Here is a 23,338-nt window from a genome sequence, read left to right on the forward strand (position 1 = left end):
ATGGGATTTTTGCCTATGCCTATTATCACTCTCCGGGTTTTCTGAACGATATCCATACAAAAACCGGCCAAGTGCGAGTCGGACTCGCACACCGAGGGTTCCGTACTTATATTTTTAATAAATCAAAAACTATTATGCATAAAAATAAATAAATATCTGTTTTAGAATGCCCTAAAGCCCTTTCATATGATACCCCACTTGGCATAGTTATCTTACTTTGAAAATTGAAACACATTTTTTTTTTTTTCAAATGATGTAACCACAAATTCGCGGTTTTCAGATTTATTCCTGTATATGTGCTAGAAGACCTACCTACCTGTCTTTCATGATTCTAGGACAACGGGAAGTACCCTATAGGTTTCTTGATAGACAGACATACTGACAGACAGACAGAAAACAAAGTGATCCTATAAGGGTTGCAATTTTCCTTTAGAAGTACGGAACCCTAAAAATTACAGCGATCCGTTACTTCATGTGGGATTGACGGATTATCTAACAAACAAACACAGTTTCGTTTTTATAATATGGGTATTGGGTAGTGATTCATTGTGATGTTCATTGACCTCAGCGCATTCTCAATTCATGCCTACACTACACGTATACACATTAGACTAATGAGATACTATAAAAGACACATCCACGAAATTGGCATCCCCTTCAGGGTTTAGGCCTTAGAGTTTGCTAGGATCGGAGAAGGGGTGCCGTTACGTCTCGAGTTGATTATTTAGTGCCCGCGCCCTTATCTTGAAGAAAATAGGGCTGGAATTTGGATACCTATGGGGATTATTAAGGAAATTTAGTTTATTAATGTTACATTACTTTGTATATATTTGTCCCAGGACTGAGATCCAGTAGTTTGCTATTCAAGATTTTACTATTTATTTTATACTTACCTTGTTGTAAAAATATGGGAATACTTTTACTTCATCTACTTAAAAGTATATATTACCACCAAAAACATTTCATGTAAAATGTTGCCAAGACTCACAAGTTCATAATGCTTTCACTGTTAAAAAGTGATGAGATCTCTAGTAGAGCCAAGCCCCTAGCTGAGCTTAGAATTGCGCTGCCCATGGGACCTATCCCAAGTCCAAAGTATATAGCTCTTAAATGCTCTTGAGTATATCACATTTATAACAATAAAGAACAAATAACTCTACTTACAAGCTCTGATTTTACAAACCCTAAATCTTGGTTAAAAAAAGACGGCTTGGCCGTTTAATGTTCGTGGTACTTTTATCTGATATGACATTTAAGCCCGGAATAGCTTGTGCGACAATCATGAAGTATAATAAAAATTAGTAATTGTCGAACAAACTATTCCTTATGACCTTAATATAATATGTTATGCCATGTAATGCTTTCACGAACATTAAACGGCCAAGCCGTACTTTTTTAATCAAGATTTAGGGTTTGTAAAATCAGAGCTTGTAAGTAGAGTTATTTGTTCTTTATTGTTATAAATGTGATATACTCAAGAGCATTTAAGAGCTATATACTTTGGACTTGGGATAGGTCCCATGGGCAGCGCAATTCTAAGCTCAGCTAGGGGCTTGGCTCTACTAGAGATCTCATCACTTTTTAACAGTGAAAGCATTATGAACTTGTGAGTCTTGGCAACATTTTACATGAAATGTTTTTGGTGGGATTTCATTTCTTTTTGGCAGGTGCCCTAGATTTTTTTTTGGATCTATTTTTTGTAGGTACCTACATCATTTTCATGGCCCGCTCTCTATCGTTACCTCTTTTTTTAAAAGCTTTTATTCTTGCAATGTATGTAACTATGTTTGTTTGGGTGGAATCTAGCAACTCAATTTTAAAGCAGATATATCAAATTTCAGTCTTTTAGGACTTCAGGAAACACATTTTTTAAATGTACAGACTGGGAAAAGTTTATTTTCCTGTTGTTTTAATGAAATCCCTAGCCTACATACCAAATTTCAGTCTTCTAGGACTTAGGGAAGTATTTTAGAACTTTTGACTAGAGGGGTTTTGAATGGCAATAAATCTGAAACCATAACAGGTAGACAATTGATACTTGGCACGTTTGATAAGTCTGTCAAGGACATATTATCCTGAAAATATCAGCATTCTAGCGATAGACTTTACAAATAATTTGCTTCCCCCATACGTGGGAGTGGAGGGGGAAATTTTTAAATTTCTTAATTTTCCTGTAGTTTGTATGCAATTTCTAGTGTACACACCAAATTTCAGTCTTCTAGGACTTCGGGAAGTACCCTAGAATTACAGACTAGAAGTTTTGACTGTCAATAAATCTGAAACTATAAAAGCTAGACCATTGATACTCAATGCGTTTAATAAATCTGCCCAGGACATCTTATCCTGAAAATATCAGCTTTCTAGCGACAGATTTTACAGATTTGCTTCACCCGTAAGAGGCGTAGAGGGGGGGCATTTCCAATTTCTTAATTTTCCTGTAGTTTGTAGTCAATTTCTAGTCTACATACCAAATTTCAGTCTTCTAGGACTTCGGGAAGTACCTTAGAGGTTTTGAGTAGAGGTTTTGATGATCATCAGTGAGGGACGAAATCGGCGTATTTTAGGTATCAATAAATCTGTAACCATAAAAGCTAGATATTTGATATTTAGTATATTTAGTAAATTTGCTGAGGACACCTTATACTGAAAATTTCAGCTTTCTAGCGTCATCCAGACCGAAGTTATGACGGGTCGAAAATACGGCGAAACACTTCGAGAAAAAGGTACGTAGCGCCCCGGCCGCCGTTTGGCTCGTCTTGGCGGGGGCACTGCCGTGCCCCCTGATCTACTCTATGATAAATCTATGATTTACTTAAAAAAGATAATATATTCTCATCGCAAAAGTACAGCTTAGGGGAGATGAATCTAACAGCCAAATTGAGAATTTTTGTTTCTTCTTAAAAAAATTATGTTATTTTGTTTTTATTACAAACTAGCCGATGCCCGCGACTTCGCCCGCGTGGATTTAGGTTTTTCGAAATCCCGTGGGGACTCTTTGATTTTCCGGGATAAAAAGTAGCCTATGTGTATATCCAGGATATTTATCTATCTCCATTCCTTTCAGCCAAATCCGTCTAGTAGTTTTTGCGTAACAAACATGACACACACACAAACTTTGGTCTTTATAATATTAGTGTGATGTGATGTGATTGATGACCTAATCGTTATGAAAGTTCGAATCAAAAGTTTATAAATAACTCTTAAAATAACATAACCTTAATCCATCAAATTATTGCTCACTGAAGTTTGTTATTTATTTATCTACACCAAAGCTACCTTACCAAAGGAAAAGACGTTATTTATGTTACAAATTTAATTTGGGATCGATCTATTTCAATGGTTTTACCAACAGGCATTATAAATTTAATGGTCCTTCGAACCAGATTTCAGCAGCGAAATATAGCAAACTATTTATATTAAATCAATAATAAACGATTCACTTTCGTCTCTTACATTGTACACTGAATCGATTAAGGGTAAGACTACACTAACAACCAATAATTTTGCAACTTTATGTCTTGTCACCTTCAGAAAAATATTTGTTGCATCAAAACGAAAGATGAAATTTGTAAGAAGGTACTTTGAAATCAAGATTATATCACTACAACGCTTGTCTTGAATCTTGATCTGCAAACATTGAAAATCCTTGCTCTAATACCTAGTAGTTAATTCGTGAAAAAAATGTTTGAAATAAAAGAATACATATACTTTTACTTATACCTACCCTAATAGACTACAGGCCCATGTTCAAAAATGGATGGGTCATATGAACCACCAGGTGACGTATACAGGACGATATAAGAGCATAAAATAATAAGATTCATAATAATATAAGGGTTACCTACTCTAAGGAGATCGAGTATTCATCGTCTGTTGGTTACTTAAGGTTACCAACGTAGCCTATTCCGCAGCCTTTCGTACCAACCAGCTACTTTCCGGATGTCATTTTTCATATTTTTTATTAGACAAGTTTTTCTTATTTAGTAATAATTTATGTCAAAATTGTCTGTAGTGGTCTTACTTCACCGTTGAAAACCGAACTATTTCTCGTCACAAAATACCCACAGCAACTTTTGATCTTGTAGCGAGTCGCTAGGTATGACTTAAGGGTATTAAATTAGCCATCATTCTACATTTAACGTTATACCTACCGTATCGAATGTGAAATGTGCATCTGTGCAAGAGCATCTTCCTGTAAACAACATACCGCATCGGTGCATGCCATTTACAATTTACAACTTTAATCATCGCCATCTGGATTGTTACAACTACACTCTTGAATAAACAAACCTATTGGATACGTATTTTCATGTCATTTTATAGTTAAAATGTTGCGTATTCGGTTGCAGAAATGTCTAAACCAAAATATTCAAAAGTAGTGCTCTCTAAAATTTAATTTATGATGCTCTTAATGTATAAAATATAATAGACACATCACATACAACAGACTCCATCATTTAAAATTCCATTAAGTTGAAACACTCAAACTATTTAACATTAACGTTTTTATATCGACGGTATTAGAATTTAAAGGCTCTACAAGACATAAAACTGGCTTCATAAACTAATAGCTGCAAGGTAATCTATTGCGAAGGCTTAAGATCGGATAAGAAGTTTTATTACAGTCTACAGATTGAAGACATTAAACTTTTAAGTCCAATAATAAACTATACTTAATAGCTTTATTTTCAAGTTAGACTACTTAATATTTGACGCAACCGATATATTTCCAGTATTCTACAATAAACATGAATGTAGTGGAAGAATCTGGGAGTCGAATGCATTGTTATATCCATCACAAGAAATCCTCTATACCATCAATGAGGTAGTCGGTGAGGCAATGAGGTAGTGAGGTAATGAGGTAGTGAGGTACTGAGGTAGTGAGGTAGTTAGGTTGTGAGGTAGTGAGGTAGTGAGGCAGTGAGGCAGTGAGGCAGTGAGGCAGTGAGGCAGTGAGGCAGTGAGGCAGTGAGGCAGTGAGGCAGTGAGGCAGTGAGGCAGTGAGGCAGTGAGGCAGTGAGGCAGTGAGGCAGTGAGGTAGTGAGGTAGTGAGGCAGTGAGGCAGTGAGGTAGTGAGGTAGTGAGGTAGTGAGGTAGTGAGGTAATGAGGTAGTGAGGTAATGAGGTAGTAGGAGGTAGTGAGGTAGGATCGGGGTCATATTCTCAGCACTGAGGAATATGATTCAGGGAGAATGAGGTTGGTTATGACTATGAGGTAAGTAGGTTATTTAACAATGTACCTAATTCAACAAACTTATTCTCTAGGATTGTGACAATTCAAACAATAATAACTCTGAATCTAGCCTGTGAAATTAAACAACAGTTATACTCCGTCTTCGAGTTCCTTGTTATAACTTTCAACCGTCGAAGCTTGATTCAGACATTTCCAATACCGAACCGATTCAGCATTTGCAATGCAAAATGTTAGTTTCAAGCCTTCTGCTTAATTAAACAGTCGTAAAATATCGATTCATTGAAATATAAGCACAAATTACTAGATAGTATTCGGTACTCAGATATTTCTCGTCAGACGAGAAATATCTGAGTACCGAATACTTAGTGCCGTGGATTAAAAGCTCTATTTTTGTTACTATGACTCATTTTCAAAAATGCTGAATTACTTTTTTTATTTATTTAATAGTAATATCTGCCAAAGAAGTTTAATTTCAACCACGCGTAAAGATTGAACCTAGTATCCGTCAATTCTCAGCTGCATTACCTACATATAAAAGGCCTACAAGATATTTAGAATTTTCATATTGCCTGTTTCTGAGCCGCCTTACTTAAAAACTAATACTTTTACGCCTAAACCATTTTTCAGATCCCAATATTCACCTTTATCTTAGGATCATCCTCAAGTCCCAAATATGTAAAAGCATCACCCTTTTCTTGTATAAAAAACCGATTTAACACCGTAAAACGCTCAAAGGCAATTTACTTTGCTGGAATATATTGCGCAAGTTAGGGCCGTTAATCTTTGTTCACACATTGTCTCCTATAAAGGAAGAGTGAAAACATATGTTTCACATATGTTTTCACTCACGAAACTGGGAGAGTTATGAATTTCCACTCCTTTCGTACGTTAAAATGGCCAGATGTGTATAACTTTTAGATGGTAAATTTTGTTTGCTCCACTTTGTGGTACAAAATCGAAACTTCTCTTAACTAGAGAAAAAAAGAGAAATCCGCCTTAAAAAGGCGGATCTCGTAAGAATTGTACACAGGTTCAAAAATCTATTAAATATATGCTCCTGAGAAAAGCATATTATTCAATCGAAGATTATGTAAATGATAAAAGAGCGTGGATTTGACCTGCAATTCAGTCCAGCAATGCACGGGACTTCATTTACTTTTATACATGGCATAATATTGTATATCAAATCTTTGAAAAGAGCAACCGCCGAGTTGCTTGCTGGTTCTTCTCGGTAGGAAAGGCATTCCGAACCAGTGGTAGATGCTTTTGACCATTCAAAAGAACTTGTAAGAGTATAATTGAATAAAAATATTTTGAATTTGAATTTGATAGTATGAAAGATTCATAGAATTTGAAAGTTATTACTACTCCTCCAATTTTTTATCAAAATACTTGAATTTGATATTTACGCGGACTTTTTAGTTTTGACGTAGACTACAGGCAAACTCCTACCAGTAATTTTATTTACAATACACTACACTACTATACAGTTTTATTTACAAAGCTTGATTTTTATGGGGTATCTTGGTCTTTCAACTTATCCCGATTAATAAACCCTGATTTACCCTGTAAAATCGTTCTTTTTTTATCATGATTTTAATATTTGTAATTTTTGTAATTTACAGGCGCGGCAGATAAAGAAGCGGACGAGGAGGAGGGCAGTGCCGCGGCAGGGCCTGCCGACGACACAGAGGATGACACCGAACACGGCAAGCACATCCTGCCGCTCGCCGCTCACCCGCCTATCATGTAAGTGTGAAAGACACTTGTTTGTAACGACACAGACAAACAAGCAGACGAGGAGGAGAGCAGTAGAAAGGAAGTAGAAGAGTAGAAAGTTCATTATAAATCTATAAATATAAAATCTATCTTATTTCTTCTAAAATCCAAATGTAATTGTTACAGTGAGGTGTCGGCCAGCATGCAAGACTTCTTTAAAATGTTGGATGAGAAGATTGAAAAGGTATTAATTATATAATACTATACTATAATAAGTATTAGGTATTTGTTTTATGTTTTTTAAAGATAAAGTTAAATGAAACTTTGTTATCCAGGGTAAAGACTACGATTCTTCAAGTGAGACTGAAATACGATTAGAAAGAGAACGAAGGAAGAAATTAATAGAGCAATGGAGATCTGCGTCGCAATCTACGCAATCCTCCCTATCTCAGCCGAGTCCCCCCACCCCGGCAAGGAGGCGCATGCCAAGGGCTGTCCCCCAACCGCCAGAGCGTCATAGCAGTCCAGGAACAGTCAGGAGGTGCTTGAAACAACAACTTGTCCCAGAAGGTATATCTCCCCCGCCTAGGAGATCACACAGTGCGCAATCTCACCATCCGCCAGACTTAAGACAAGTCAATGGAGACAATTGGCACGACCCCACAAAGTCTCCAGTCAAAAGGCCACAAAGCGCCGGATCCAATTGGAAAAGCAACCCGAAGGTTGCACCTTACAATCAAAAACCAAAGAAAAACGAAGTCAATGAAAACCAAAGAACAATCCAAAAAGATTCTGATATGTGTCAACCAGTCAATGCTAGTCAAGATGTATCTCAAATAACATATAACCCTACATTCCAAACGCACAGTCCCGCTCACACAGCGAAGCAGCCTTACATAGCGCAAATCATAAGCTATCCAATGTCTCAGGTCCAACAAGTGACTCCTCCTTCACCGCCGAAGTACATCGCGCCACCGGAAGAGTATCAGGATCCTCAAAACAATATTGTAGATAATAAGTACAGTGGTACTCAAAGACAAACACAAAGTCAGCCACCACAAGCCAATCCACAATCTCACATTTACTACATTCATGGAAGTGCAACAGCAAACGTTTCAAATCAACAAGACTTAGTTCAGCAAAGACAACAAACTGCTCTTCATCTGCAGCAATACGTAGCAATGAAGCAAGCGCAGCAGCAAATGTTTACATATCTACAAAGAGGTCCGCATACAGTTTTTCCAAACGTTGATTTCGCTCAGGTGCCGAATCCGAGGATATACGAAGGAGAAGAGTTCACTCCCCAATACGGTCATCCGGCATTGAGACCGCACAGTGCGCCCACTCCCGTGGGAGTCGTTAGACCGATGCCAATAACTCCTAGTTTTAGTCCATTACCAGATGGAACACATATGGTTCAAATGCCTATGTGGCCGCATATGCCTCCAGTTGTATCAACAATGGGGCCGTGGTTGCCCGGCCAAGGCCACGAAATGCAATACTACCCGCAATCTCAATTCATGCCAATGTACAGAGCGAATTCAGCCGGTTCCGCGGGAACTCTAACGAGATACCACAAGAAGGAAACGAGTGATGCTGATGTAAAGAACGTGTGCCAAAGTATAAATTTAGTAAGGCAGAAGCAAGTCGGTCAAATCGTGTCCATACCTGGCCAGGAACTGACCGTGTGCAACAATACGAGCGACAGTCCGAGCCCTGCGTCCGTGAGCACTGACAGCGGGGTTTCCCCGGGCAACAGCGCACCCAGTTCCAAGGCCTCAGTCTTCAGCCAACCCCCCGCGGCGTCAGACTCCTTCAACACTGTAGATAACAAAAATAAGAAGGTGAAACCTGTAACATTCGCGCGATCTCTGAAAAACTCTAAAAGTCTAGACTCTTAGCAACTTTGTAATTATGTAGATTTTCTAAGTGTACGTAGGTTCTAGTCGGATTATGTAAATTATAGGGAAATTAGTTTCATCAGCTTTTCATTGTATAGTTCGAGCATTTTTTATTGGTCGATGTTAAAAAGTTTGTCGATGTCGTCTATTCTGAATTCAATATCAACTATCATCGTTTCTCGAACTCTTTCTGTGATGTTCATTTCTATTGTAATTATTTCCATGTAAAATGAATTTAGGAGATTATAAGGAGCTGTTTAGCACTGTGCCTTGCAGTCATGCGTATGAAGCTCATTCGTCTTTTGCTTTTACTAAATTATTACGAACGATACTATGTATTTGCGATGACTGCGTTAATTTAGTTAAGAAACGGGTACCTATATTATTTGTATTATTTATTTATTAACAAAATTAAATAAAACTTACTCTAAATGTATGTTTAGATAAAGACATGTAAATGGTACCTCCACGTGCCGAACGATGCATTTTAAACTATCCATTAATTATAAAGATTAAGGAAAGCTTTTGTTTCATTTTATTTCATCTTGGACAGTGATAATAAAGGTACTTACAAATTTGACAGCATTTACAGCTCATCATTATCATCAGCGACCCACTGTCGGCTAACTACTGAGCATGCTCAACAGGTCTCTTTTTTTATTTGTACCAAATAGTTGAAACAATAAAGAGAAAAAGAAAGAAAATGTGGGCAGGGAAGCACTTATCTCTATAAGAGGTCTCTATCAGTGACCCTTAGCAGTGCGAGAGGTTGTAAAAAGAGTAGAATAGGTCCAACAAAAATAACAAGTATTCATGAAAATATCTTCTCAAAATGAGAAGAGTTTGGCTACAGTCCACCACAAGCAAACTGTCGGCGCATATTCTATTCTAACTCCAAGCACAATGTTTCCTCGACATGGCTTGCTGCAAAATTAATATTTCAATTTGTATCATGCTGCATGATGTTACTCTGGCGTAAAACAGCCTTTATAATAAACGCACAGTCAGGGATATTCCGCATGCACTAGGTCAGCGAGGGGTCAACGACCTCGCATCTGAATCGCTATTGGGGAATCTATGAAAGGAATGCTTGACATACAAGAATTGGCCAAGTTTATGAATATTATATGATGCATGCAAAGCGAATTGGAGAAGCTAAAAATATCCTTTTGTAAGTATATTCCATGCTTCCAGACAAAATATTAAGCAGATATCACACTTAATATAATAAAAATGAGACTGTTTGTCTGTTACCTTTTTACGGCTTTTCCTTTTTTCCGGATTTTTTTATCACACAGCTAAGTATTTGTGAACTTTCGACCTTTGAACTTTTTAATTTCGAGGCGAATATACCACAGAGAGCGGAAAACATAAATATGTGGCAAGTTACGAAGGTTTTTTCAGTGTGTATTTTTTGTAATTCTGTGATTCGGAGCAACAGCGAATATCGTTATTAAAAAATATAAAGTAGAATCTCATTACATTATGTCAAGTCGGCGCTGGGATATAATATAATATTACTAGCTGAAACACGCGACTTCTTTCGCGTGGATGTAGTTTTTTAAAAATCCCGTGGGAACTCTTTGATTTTCCGGGATAAAAAGTAGCCTATGTGCTAATCCAGGATATTATCTATCTTCATTCCGAATTTGAGCCAAATCCGTCCAGTAGTTTTTGCGTGAAGGAGTAACAAACATACATACACACACGCGCACGCGCACACACACACACACACACACACACACACACACACACACACACACACACACACACACACACACACACTTTCGCCTTTATAATATTTAGTAACTCAAACGAATTTGAGAGCGTAGGGCGAAGAATGATGTCACAGCGAAAACCACAAGTTACACAGTAGGTCGGTACTAGATATTAAACAGTCAGGTCATAGAGTAAGGTGAATTTGGACCTTTGGACTTTACAAAGGTATTTTTATCTATGTGGATTTTATGTAATTCAAAGCATCGTTATTAAAATTAAAATAAAAAATTGTTTAATTACATTATGGCAAGCCAGCTTGGCTTTATTTGCAGCTCAAATGAGTTTGTGAGCGTTGGGCCAAGGGTAACGTCACCTAAAACCACAGACACTTATTAGAAATTGTTCAAAGCTTAAAACGTCGAAAGGTCAAGTTACAGAATCTGGGAACTTTTGACCTTTAGACGTTTTAATTTCAAGGCACCCAAACCAGAGAGAGCAGAAAATACAATATATTATGGTAAGTTACAAAGTTATTTCTTTAATTGTGTGGATTCAAAGCAATAGTTACAAACGTTATTAAAGTAACAAGACGTAATAAAAAAAATACTTGGAAAGGCTCAGATTGTTTGGGCGTGGGGCGAAGAGTGCCATCAGCTTAAACTACAGGTTTCACAGTAACTACCTACTAGAAATTATTCAAAGCTCAAACAAAACGTCGAAAGGTCAGGTCACACGGCAGCGTGAACTTTCGATCTTTGGACTTTAACGAAGATATTTTTTTAGCTGTGTGTATTTTTATAATATCCTACCTATCATTCAAAGCAACAGTAATTATTGTCGTTATAAAGTAAAAAAAAAGTAAATTAAAATCGGTTCATTCGTTTAGGCGCTACTATGCCACAGACAGCTGATACACAGATACACAGACACACAGATACACAGATACACACGTCAAACTTATAACACCCCTCTTTTTGGGTCGGGGGTTAAAAATAAATGAATCGGCGAATCAGCTTGCCTTTATTTCGCAGCTCAAATGGCGAAGAGTGACGTCATCTAAAAACACAGGTTACACAGTACTAGTAATTATTCAAAGCTCAAACAAAACGTCCAAATGTTAGGTCACAGAGTAAAATGAACTTACGACCTTTGGACTTTATATATTTACGAATATATTTTTTTAACTGTATAATATTTTTGTAATATTCTACCCATGATTCAAAGCAAGAGTAATTATTATTATCGCTATAAAGTAAAAATAAATGGAATCACACACATTAAGGCGAGTCGGCTTGGCTTTATTTCGCAGCTCAAATGAATTTCGCGAGCGTGGGGCGCGGAGTGGCTGCAGGTCATTGACCCCACACCCCTGTAGTCACAGTTTGCCGAGATGCTACGTTTAAACCACTTGCATATCAATGTCATCTATCACACTAATATTATAAGGGCGAAAGTTTGTATGTGTGTGTGTGTGTGTGTGTGTGTTTGTTACTCCTTCACGCAAAAACTACTGGATGGATTTGGCTGAAATTTGGAATAGAGATAGATAATATCCTGGATTAGCACATAGGCTACTTTTTATCCCGGAAAATCAAAGAGTTCCCACGGGATTTCAAAAAACCTAAATCCACGCGGGCATCGGCTAGTACTTAATAATATTATAAATGCGAAAGTGTGTCTGTCTATCTGCTAGCTTTTCACGGCCCAGCCGTTTAACAAATTTTGATGAGTATGCCTGAAGTTCTTCATAATATTCTCAAAGGTTTGTACAATCCCTTCTCATTCTGAGAGGAGGCCTGTGCTCAGCAAAGAGCCGGCAATGAGATGGCGCTGATGATTAACTAAATAAACACCTCATTTACTTGATTTCTTTTAGGTGGGAGGTTTCGGCCGAGGCTAGTCATCAGTCATCATCCTACCGGCAAAGCCGCGTGATTTAGTTTAGTAGATTCAGTAGGAAAAGGTTTCGGTTAATAATAAAACTGTCATACGCCTTTCTAGTAAGTTCGGTTCTATCTTATAATATACCTATGTATATTATATAAGAAAGAAGTTGGTTTGATAACAATTTTTCATCTAATGACGATGATGATGACCGCAGTAGATTCCAACACCAATAATGATGATCGATGACAATCAATGATGATGTTGTAGATGAAGAATATAGATTTAGATAAAAGGATGAAAGGCGGGACATTAGACAGATTCACCCAAATTAAATTCACATAACTTTATATGCATCAGTCCTTAAGTACACGTTGGCAAGGTAACTTGGTTATTAAACTAAATAGTTAGGTAACTTAATATGAGCAAGTAAACTTGAGAAAGTAACTCGAGCAAGTTACTTGAGTAACATGAAATGCACTCGAGCTTAGGCCATCGGGGTCAGAGAGCAAGACATTGATGATCATCGCACAATTAAAAACCGTTTAAATTCTGAAATGCAAGTCGACCCAGTTTAAGGCTTTGTTTTTGTAAAAAAAATATGCAGGTGCGTCGAATCGAGAATCTTTTGAATTAGATTCAGTAAAAAACAAATATTTCTAACCAGAAAGTATTAAACGGTTAGTAAGAATTTCTATTTAAAAGAACATTAAAGTTAATAAAGTAAGTTAGGTATCATTTTATAGGTTATTAGCCTTATTTAATTTAAGAATGAAATTTATTTATGTACTTAATGGTTTTTTGCTTTGTTTTTTTTTTTTTGTAGGTATTCATTAAAAATTACTGCAATAAAAACCTTGTCAATGCAATTTTCTAAGAGCAACCGCAGAGCGATTTAGCAGAGACTTCACTCCAAAACAAGTGTAAATTAAAAATTTATAACACCCCCGACAAGTGAAGGTTATAGTAACTAGAAAAGAGCTGATAACTTTCAAACGGCTGAACCGAATTTCTTGGATTATAGCTAAGAACACTCTCGATCAAGCCACCTTACAAACAAAAAAAAAAACTAAATTAAAATCGGTTTATTCGTTTAGGAGCTACGATGCCAGACAGATACTCAGATAGGTACATACGTCAAACTTATAACACCCCTCTTTTTGGGTCGGGGGTTAATAAAAACCTTGTCAGTGCAATTTTCTAAGAGCAACCACAGAGCGATTTACCAGAGACTTCACTCTAAAATAAAGAATGATTTTGCACTCTTGTCGGACGGGTGGGTAAGTGTAATGTAGAATGGCAATTCAGAACGTATGGAAGCACTGCAAGTCCTCACTTAGGGCTCAATGGGCCGCCACAATACTGCGCGACGCTACGCCGGAAGCAATCGAGCGAATGTGAAGCACTTTCTTTAGGATTACACCCTGTAAGCTCGCACTGAAGATTACGCACGGTCTTTACCCGACTATGGCAAAGCCAAAAGGAAGGGTTATGATTTTAGCAGTTTTTCTAGATTATAACATGGACGAACGGACGGAATTCCACTCAAAGGGCGGACCAACAAATTCCTGAAAGGCCGGCAACGCATCGCCCGTTCCTCTGGCGCTGCAAATGTTCATGGGCGACGGTAATCACTTAACATCAGGTGACCTGCCTGCTCGTTTGCTCACTATCACACTTCACACTAATATTATAAAGGCGATAGTTTGTGTGTATGTGTGTGTGTGCATGTGTGTATGTTTGTTACTCCTTCACGCAAAAACTACTAAACGGATTTGGCTGAAATTTGGAATGGAGATAGATAATATCCTGGATTAGCACAAAGGTTACTTTTTAGAGTTCCCACAGGATTTTGAAAAACCTTAATCCACGCGGGCGAAGTCGCGGGCATCGGCTAGTTTTGTATAAAAAAAGGTCCATGTATGTACGTTTGTTTGTATCTTCTGTGTGTTCCACCCTCCGCCTAAATTACTGGATTCACTGTCCTCACTTAGAGCTCAATCGACAAATTTTTGGATTAAGTACCACCTACTTAGTCTTATACAAAACTAGCTGACGCCCGCGACTTTGTCCGCGTGGATTTAAGTTTTTCGAAATCCCGTGGGAACTCTTTGGTTTTCCGGGATAAAAAGTAGCCTATGTGCTAAGCCAGGATATTATCTAACTCCATTCCGAATTTAAGCCAAATCCGTCCAGTAGTTTTTGCGTGAAGGAGTAACAAACATACACACACACACACACACACACACACACACAAACTTTCGCCTTTATAATATTAGTGTGAAGTGTGATAAGGCTAAGGCGGCGACTAGCGATATCTGCCGGATATTTGCTCATCTACAGCACCAATAGCTGACGGGACGATTGTTTCCGGAAAGAGCTATTACGGTGCTGCTCCTAGGGTCAACAGGGGTGTAACCTATTTTGAGATTTGGCAAATAAATTATTATGTACGCAGTAGGTATAAAATATAAATTAACGATAAAAACTTGACCATCGACGGCACGACTGATATGACCTAGAGTAAAATAACACAAACATGCAACATAATATGCGCTGCACTCTGGCCACATACGCGTCACATACGCGCCACAAACGCTGCCGGATATTTGCTCGTCTGCAGTTCGACACGATTGTTTCCGGTGAGAGATATTACTGCACTACGCTAGGGTTGCCACTCAACAATAATTAATTTTACGTTTAATATTATAATTATTACCTTTAAAATAAAGCAGTGATTACCAGAGATTTGATCGTTTGCATCTATAGCTGATAGCGCGATTATTCCGGGGAGAGCTATATTAATATTTATTACCTTTAGTAAATTAAAGTAGTGACAGCCGGATACTTGCTTGTCTGCAGCCCCTATAACTGACGGTACTATTGTTTCCGGAAAGAGTTATTCCGGTGCTACGCTAGGGTTGCCACTAAACAGTAATATTTTATTTCATCTTTAAGTTTAAAGTAATATTATATTTAAAGTGAAGCAGTGCCTGCCGGATATTTGCTCATCTGCAGCTGACGGCACGATTGTTTCCGGAGAGAGCTAACGGCGCTATGCTAGGGTTATCAAGAAACAATACTTTTTCCAGCTTACAATTTTCCACTACATATAGTAATTATTTAATACATATAGGAAAGGATTAGCAAGCTGATTAGGATTAGGAGCAGGCAATGGGCAGATCGTATCGTCGCAGAACCGACGGCCGAAGGGGCAGGCGTGATCTGGAGTAGAGACCGCGTACCGGTAAGTGCAGTGTGGGACGACCTCCAGCCCGCTGGACCGATGACTTGAAGAAGGTAGCGGGGAGCGGGTGGAGGACCGTGTTTGGTGGCGCGCTCTTGGAAAGGCCTATGTCCAGCAGTTGACGCTTACAGTCTGATGGAATGGAATGAAAAAGTGACATAGGCTACTTTATTTTGGTCACGAACTATGGCCAGTAGACCCCTACGAATTGGACAGATAAACCTCGGCGGGTCGGCGCTGGCCACCAGGGAGCTGCCCGCGCTGGCCAAGGAGCTGCGTCTCGATTGTGTTCTTCTGCAAGAACACTACTCGCAGGCGCAGCAGGAGGGGCCAGTCTTCTTGGAGTTTGGCGCCTCTCCGAAGGCGGCGGTGTACATCGTCCGACAAGACCTGCGGGTGGTGGCGCTTCACCATCTCTCCACGGCGCACTGTGCGACTGTCTGCGTGAGCGCTGGGAGGGGGGAGGACCTTTATCTCGTGTCCGCCTACTTCCAGTACTCCGAGGACGTCGAGCCGCACCTCTTGCAGCTGGAACGAGTTCACGAGAGTCTTCGGGGGAAAAAGCTGGTCATTGGCTGCAATGCCCATTCACCCATGTGGCACAGTGAGCCCCGCCACTACACCGGACGCGGGGCTGTAGCGGAGCGCCAACGGCAGCACGTGGAAGACTTCATTACTGGCAGAGATCTCGTCCTCCACAACCAGGAGGGCCAGCCGAGTACCTTCTCTGGCCCCAACGGGGAATCTAACATCGACATCACGCTGGGGACAAGGAGTGCTGCCGTCTCGAACTGGATTGTCCACGATGGAGTCAGCTCCAGTGACCACCGGCTCATCACTTTCACCGTTGGTGGCGGCCGAGCGCCTCGGACCACTTGGTGCGCCGAGTCCGAAGGAGGGGAGCCGCCGAGGTTTCGGGGGACCGGTGTGGATTGGGCCCGTTTTCGCAGCACCGTCAGCGAACGGATGGGGAACCTGGATGTGAGGAAGCCGGCGTCTGTGCTCGCTAGGGATTTCACTGATGCAATCGTGCGCTCTGCGTACGATTGCCTGGGAACTGCCCGAAGGCGCAAGGACGTCGGCTATGAATGGTGGAATGATAAGCTGGACGCCATGCGCAAGAAGGTTGCACGCCTTCGCCGCGCGTGGCAGAGTAAAAGGAGCGAAGGAGGCGAGCGAGAGGAGAGTGCGAGGGCCGAGTTCCATGCGGAGCGTCGGAAATACCGGAAGCTGATGGAGGAGACGCAGAACGAGTACAACGTCCGTGAGGCGGAGACCGGTAATACTGACCCATGGGGCCAGGCTTACCGGATCGCCAATGGCAGATTCCGCCCACCTGCTAACGTTCTTAGTGGCGTGAAGTATCTCGAGGGTTATGCGGAGAGTGTCGACCAGGCTGCGGACAGCCTGTTGGGAGCGCTCTGTCCCGATGACGATTTGTCGAAGGACACGGCCTACCACCGGCAAGTCCGGGTCGCGGTGACTCTCATCCCGTCGACCTGTTCTGCGCCTCCTCCCGGCCCGGAGGACTTGCTAGGGATAGTCAGGCGACTGCCGAACACCGCGCCGGGTCTCGACGGGATTACTGCGCGGATGGTGAAGCAAGTGTGGTCGGCGGCATCGGTAGAGTTCCACTCGGTGTTCGCTAAGTGTGTGGAAGAGGGTGTGTTTCCAGACGTATGGAAAGAGGGCCGACTCGTTGTCATGCCCAAGTCCAACGGCAAACCACTCACGGATCCGAAGGCCTACCGACCGATTACGCTCCTTCCGATCCTTGGTAAAATATTAGAACGCGTCTTATTGAAATGCGCCCCCCAGATCTCGGGAGAGATCTCTGACTGCCAGCATGGATTCACCCCGGGGAGGTCGACCGTCACGGCGCTGCAAACTATGCTCAAAACTGCTACTGAATCTGATTTTAAGTATGTACTGGCACTATTCTTGGACATCTCTGGAGCCTTCGATAACGCTTGGTGGCCCATGATTTTGCTCAAGGTTAAGCAGCGTGGATGCCCGCAGAACATTTTCCGCCTGCTGTCGAGCTACTTCGTTAACAGGCGAGTCGGGTTATTCGTGGGTAGCCGGGTGCGATGGAAGACTTCGACCATGGGGTGTCCGCAGGGGTCGGTGCTGGGCCCCACGCTATGGAACGTCCTTCTCGATGACTTGCTTCGATTGCCGCTACCGGGTGGGGTTAAAGTTATTGCGTACGCGGACGACGTCACGGTTTTGATCGAAGCCAACAGCCGCCGGGCGATCGAGGTCGCCGCTGCCAACACCATCAGGCAGCTTGAGGACTGGGGCTGTCGGAATCGGCTGGCGTTTGCCCCCGCTAAGTCGCAAATGGTTGCGCTCAGGGGCAAGCTTGGGCTGCGGCCCCCAGTGATCAAGCTAGGTGGCTGCTCGGTCAAATTCGGGGCGGAGGCCGTCGTACTTGGCGTCACGATCGATGGAAGTCGCTCCTTCGCGCCGCATGCGAGGTCGATCGGTGAGCGGGCGGCTAAATGCTTCGGGAAGATGTCGCGCGTGTCGACCGCTTCCTGGGGTATTCGATATAAGGCTCTCCGCATCTTATACCAGGGCACCTTCGTTGCGACGATCACGTATGCGGCGGCGTGCTGGGCCGAGAGGGCGACGTTGCACGTCGTGCGGTCGCAGCTTCTCAAGGCGCAGAGGGGGCCACTCATCCTCCTCACTAAGGCATACCGTACCACCAGTACCTCTGCGCTGGCGGTCTTAGCGGGCGTCCTGCCTGCGGACCTGGAGGTCATCCGTGCTGGCAAGATAGATCTGGAGCGCCAGTCCGCGACCAGGCTGGAGTTGAGCAGTCGGAAGCGCGAGATAGGGTCCGCTGTGGTTGACTTGTGGCAGCAACGCTGGGCGAGCGATGAGAGAGGCAGTCATCTTCGACGATTTTTCCCAACGGTGACGGGGAGGCTCGAGGCGACTTGGGTTTCCCCGGACTATGAAACCTCGCAGATTCTAACGGGCCACGGATGCTTCCGGTGGCGCCTACATGGGTTTCGGCTGTGTGCGAGTAGCCTGTGTGAATGTGGCGAGAGTGACGAGGACGCGCACCACGTTCTGTGGGAGTGCCGTTTGTATGAGGATCTCCGGAGCAAGATGCTGGATGGGATGGTGCATGCGGAGGCGGGTCCGGTGTACTACCGGGACCTTGTCTCTTCGGAGGCGAACTTTCGAGGACTGCGGGAGTTCGCGCACGCGTGGCACAGGCGACGGAGCTGCTCAGAAGTCCGGCGAGGTCAGAGAGGAGACGCGGAGGGGAGGAAGTCCAGGGGGAGCGTGCCGATGAGGAGGACTCGAGGAGCAGCATCGAGGAGGGGAGCGACATCAGCACGGAGGATGAACGCGCGAGTACTCTAGCGGAAGTGGGAAACAGGAGACACCACGATCGGCGACGGGAATCCGATGTGTTGTGCCGTCTGCCCCAGAAAGGGGAGAGTGACCGCGATAGGGACAAGGAGATGACAGAGAAATAATTTGTAGGGAGTCAAGAAGGCGCCCCGGGAAAGAAGTACCGAACGGGCTCCCTCCCGCGTTTCGGCCCATATAACCGAGAGGTTGGTGGGGCCATGGGTGGTTGGAGGGTTGGTCACCCTCCAAAATTAATAAAAAAACCTTTGAAGAAATACGATGAAATATCGTGAAAATAGTGGCTGTAAATATATTAATTATTTGGTTTTGTCTCAGTCTTGTCTTGACTTTGCTCCGACTTAAGACAAAGTTAAAACGAGACAGATTTATATAGAGATATAATTGTGTGTCCCGTTTTAACATCATCTTTATAGGCGCTCTATAGATAGCGCCTAAGAATATGATTTTCAGTTTTTCCGTCCGAGCGAAGTCGATTTTTATCGTGTTTTGCTTTTTACATTTCTGTCTTTAATGATTCAAATATCCGTGACTCAGATAAATAATAATTAGCGTGGAATATAATTTTACACAGTAAGGTAGCACTCTATTAAGTTTTGCTTCAGGAAAACTAAACATTTTCTACAACTTTAACTAAAGTTTTAACCTATTTGTTTCGGTTTTACACTAACTGAATTCTTGATTTTTTTTTTAGTTAATTGTTTAAACTCTAAAATATTCAAAAGAGTTGGTATAAGTATGCCTATTTTAAGTGGCAGTAAAAAAACCGGAAAAATGCAAGTCGGACTTGCATTCGAATATCCTACAAGATATACCTATATAACACTATGTAGGTACTTACCTACTATTATTTTATTATAATTTGCATGGCGGCTTTGTTCATCCGTTACCTAAAGTTTATCTGGCGATTGTGAAACAGGCCTTAAATCACATTATAGATGGCGCAGTCCGTCATTAACTTGCGAGTGTTCTACGATGGTGCGGAACCCTTCATGTGCGAGTCCGACTCGTACTTGACCGTCATTTTTTTATGTCGATCACACCTGCTCCTTATGAAGCGAATAATTGTAGAGTACTAATTATAGTTCTAGGTTATATATATAAATATCACATTTAATTCTCTCTCATTCAAAAGCTTCCTGAGACTGGTAGGTCTGGACGTTTCATTAAATTAATCATATTTTTTTTATTACTTAAGTAGACAAGGGTTCATAGATTTATTTCGTCCTAGTTTTGTAAAACTATTCATTTTAAAATTAAATGTACGAGTCATTATAATATCATGCCTACTTTACTTATGAATAGAGTTTATATACGACGATAGGTACTAGTTAGTGAAATAAATTTTAAAACTATGCGAACCAGGCAAGGGTGTTCACAACAACATAAATACTACCTACTTGCGCGCACAGTATATATCAAATTAGAAATGAGGAAATCTTTGGAAGAGCCAGAGTAACCGACATACTCGAAGCTCAGCGAGTTGCGAAGCTGAAGTGGCAATGGACAGGGCACATAGTTCAAAAAACCGGCCAAGTGCGAGTCAGACTCGCGCACCGAGGGTTCCGTACTCGGGTATTTTTTTTCGTCATTTTGTTCATCATAAATCATAAACTTTTATGCATAAAATAAAATAAAAATCTGTTTTAGAATGTACAGGTAAAGAAAGCCCTTTCATATGATACCCCACTTGGTATAGTTATCTTACTTTGAAAATTAAAAAATATTTTAGTTTTTTTTTTAAAATGATGTAACCACAAATTCGGGGTTTTCAGATTTATTCCTGTACTTGTGCTATAAGAGCTACCTACCTGCCAAATTTCATGATTCTAGGTCAACGGGAAGTACCCTTTAGGTTTTTTGACAGACACGACGGACGGACGGACGGACGGACAGACAGACAGACAGCCAGACAGACAGACAGACAGACAACAAAATGATCCTATAAGGGTTCCGTTTTTTTTTTTGAGGTACGGAACCCTAAAAAGGGACAGATGTCAGGTCCCAAGATGCTGGAATGGTGACATTGCACCGGAAAGCGCAGCATTGGAAGACCCCCACTCAACAGGCGACATCACTGGTATTCATAGTCAAGAAAGAGGCTCTTTAAGGAGACCATTCAGACGGCATGTGTCCATATTATTTAACCCTTAATGCAATGTATTAAGGTTGAATATGATAATGTCTGATTTGGACCTCTATACAAACCCCTTTCTTGACCATGAATTCCAGAGACGAGTCGCAGGGAGCCGCTGGATTCAGGCGGCGCAAGACCATGGTGTACGAAAGTCCCTATCTATAAGTTAATGATGATGACGTTCAAGGAGTATTATTTTGATATCCAGGACCGCATCATGTTCGGATTCACGATATTGCTAGTGGCAGGCGTTGTACACGCGAACATTGATAACGCCAAGGACGTGTACGCTCCACCGTACGTTCAGTCGAGGGAAGCCTTCACATACGTGAAGACATACTTGTCTCAGAGCTTGTGAGTTTTTATTTGATGAAAATTTAGCTTTTCATTGTGATCTCCAAATGTGTCCTGAAACAATATTTAAGAAGTTATAAATTCCTTTTTTGTTTTTTCTCCTTCTAACTGTGGGAAAACATCGCAAGCTGTTAGTGGGTCTACAATATAGCAATAATATGTATTCCATTATTTTTGTTTAGTTCAAAAAATTATTGTAACCCGTTGATTATCCATATAAATAAATAAAAAATTAAATTATCAATGAAACTCCTAATTATTATTCTTTTATAAAAAATAGCGAGCAAAACGGCAGGCGGGTCACCTGATGTTAAGTGATTACCGCCGCCATTTCATGAACATTTGCCACAGGAACCAGCCTTTCAGAAGCCGTGAATTCGACAGGAGTTGAACCCAGAACCTCTCACTTATAGTGCACTCACAACTGCACTACTGACGTCATCAAGTATTCCTCTATAACGCTGGCCACACGCCATTAAGTTGACTTCCAAGTTAACTGGACGTCGCTTCAAGCAATGTATATAATTTCAGGACACCAAATACCAAGGATATCTACGACCCTGCATCTCGACAACCTTTCTCGTTCGGGATCCTGGCGGACGTGGTTGGTGCTCTGGTAACGGCCAACAGGTCGGCTCCTAGTTACCATCCGTTGCTGGTACTCGACAAACGAGTGCCGTATGCGTGGAGGAACTATATGGAGATAGCTACGAACGCGCAATCGCTATTAAACGAAGCTTCGGTGAAAATTCGTCTGGTGAGTAAACTTTCGTCTCCTTAACGACTTCACAAACTGTACGGCCGTGTACTGTTTTGTATCTCACTGGCTATTTTTTTTTATGCTACCTTGGAAGAGGTATGGCAGTTTTATATATAGAAAACTAGAGGATGCCCGCGACTTCGTCCGCGTGGATTTAGGTTTTTAAAGATCCCGTGGGAAGTGTTTAATTTTCCGGGATAAAAAGTTGCCTACGTCAATTACAGGGACGCAAGCTACCTCGGTAACAAATTTCATACAAATCGATCAAGCGGATGAGTATTTAGGAATCCCGCGGGAACTGTTTGTTTTTCCGGGATAAAAAGTAGCCTATGTCCCTCCCCCGGAATGTATCCTAAGTCTATACAAAATTTCATTAGAATCGGTTCAGCGGTTGAGCCGTGAAAGCGTAGCAGACAGACAGACAGACAGACACACTTTCGCATTTATAATATTAGTATGGATGAAGTTATCTCAAAAGGTGAGGTTTTTGAGTTGAAACAGTCTTGATGTAAGGGTGCCATATACCTAATATGAATCCTGAAAGCATTACACACCTTTTTTTGGGCAGTCATGTAAAAAGAACTTTCCATAAAGTGAAATGAACTAATACAACATTTCTTACAGGTGGAAGATCTCATAGATAACATGTGTGATGCAGACAGCGTTACACAGTGCAACGCCAAAGTACAAAATAAAGTAGACGGAAACCCATATGCATACAAAGGCCCGGCCGAAATACTCTTGCTTCTGGGCAAAGTCTCGGTCTCTTTACGGAGCCTCGAACCCGAACTGAACTCGGTGACTGCAGATAGAAATGAGATCCCGTACTTAATAAATAACGTTCAGTCAGAAGAAACTGCAGCATTAATTAACGACTTAGAGAATGCATATGATAAAATAACACAGTTGCAGTTTAGAATGTACAGTCCAATGTTTAGGGGGTTGTAGTGTGATCTCGCTATGACTCGAATAAAATTTGTGAAATTAAATTGAAAATAAATCGTATATTGTGTGAAGCTTACTTGAAATA

The 23,338-nt window shown here is 41.3% G+C and overlaps 2 protein-coding genes across 4 annotated transcripts in view; both read left to right on the forward strand.

Moving 5' to 3' along the window:
• Window positions 1-9,335, forward strand: part of LOC123864418 — a 92,157-nt gene extending 82,822 nt beyond the window's left edge. For 2 of the 3 annotated variants that reach the window (XM_045904830.1, XM_045904831.1), the window contains 3 exons: window positions 6,820-6,943; window positions 7,100-7,157; window positions 7,249-9,335. In XM_045904830.1, the coding sequence (XP_045760786.1) occupies window positions 6,820-6,943; window positions 7,100-7,157; window positions 7,249-8,814 (1,748 nt within the window). In that variant the 3' untranslated portion in view covers window positions 8,815-9,335. Of the gene's footprint in view, window positions 1-4,314; window positions 4,579-6,819; window positions 6,944-7,099; window positions 7,158-7,248 lie in introns of those variants that run through there. The other variant, XM_045904832.1, reaches the window with a different exon arrangement.
• A 10,845-nt stretch (window positions 9,336-20,180) lies between these two features.
• LOC123864357 lies at window positions 20,181-23,338 on the forward strand. Its single transcript, XM_045904721.1, has 4 exons — window positions 20,181-20,205; window positions 21,403-21,548; window positions 22,080-22,305; window positions 22,933-23,338. Exons 2-4 carry the CDS (start codon window positions 21,412-21,414, stop codon window positions 23,254-23,256), a joined length of 687 nt encoding a protein of 228 aa, XP_045760677.1. The 5' UTR covers window positions 20,181-20,205; window positions 21,403-21,411; the 3' UTR covers window positions 23,257-23,338.

Source organism: Maniola jurtina, chromosome 4 (assembly GCF_905333055.1).
Source record: "Maniola jurtina chromosome 4, ilManJurt1.1, whole genome shotgun sequence".
Taxonomy (NCBI): Eukaryota; Metazoa; Arthropoda; class Insecta; order Lepidoptera; family Nymphalidae; genus Maniola; species Maniola jurtina.

Coding starts and splice junctions, on each gene's coding strand:
- LOC123864357 (XM_045904721.1), top strand. CDS start 21,412: ATGTTCGGATTCACGATATTGCTAGTGGCAGGCGTTGTACACGCGAAC. Junction 21,549..22,079: donor ACATACTTGTCTCAGAGCTT/GTGAGTTTTTAT, acceptor ATATAATTTCAG/GACACCAAATACCAAGGATA. Junction 22,306..22,932: donor CTTCGGTGAAAATTCGTCTG/GTGAGTAAACTT, acceptor CATTTCTTACAG/GTGGAAGATCTCATAGATAA.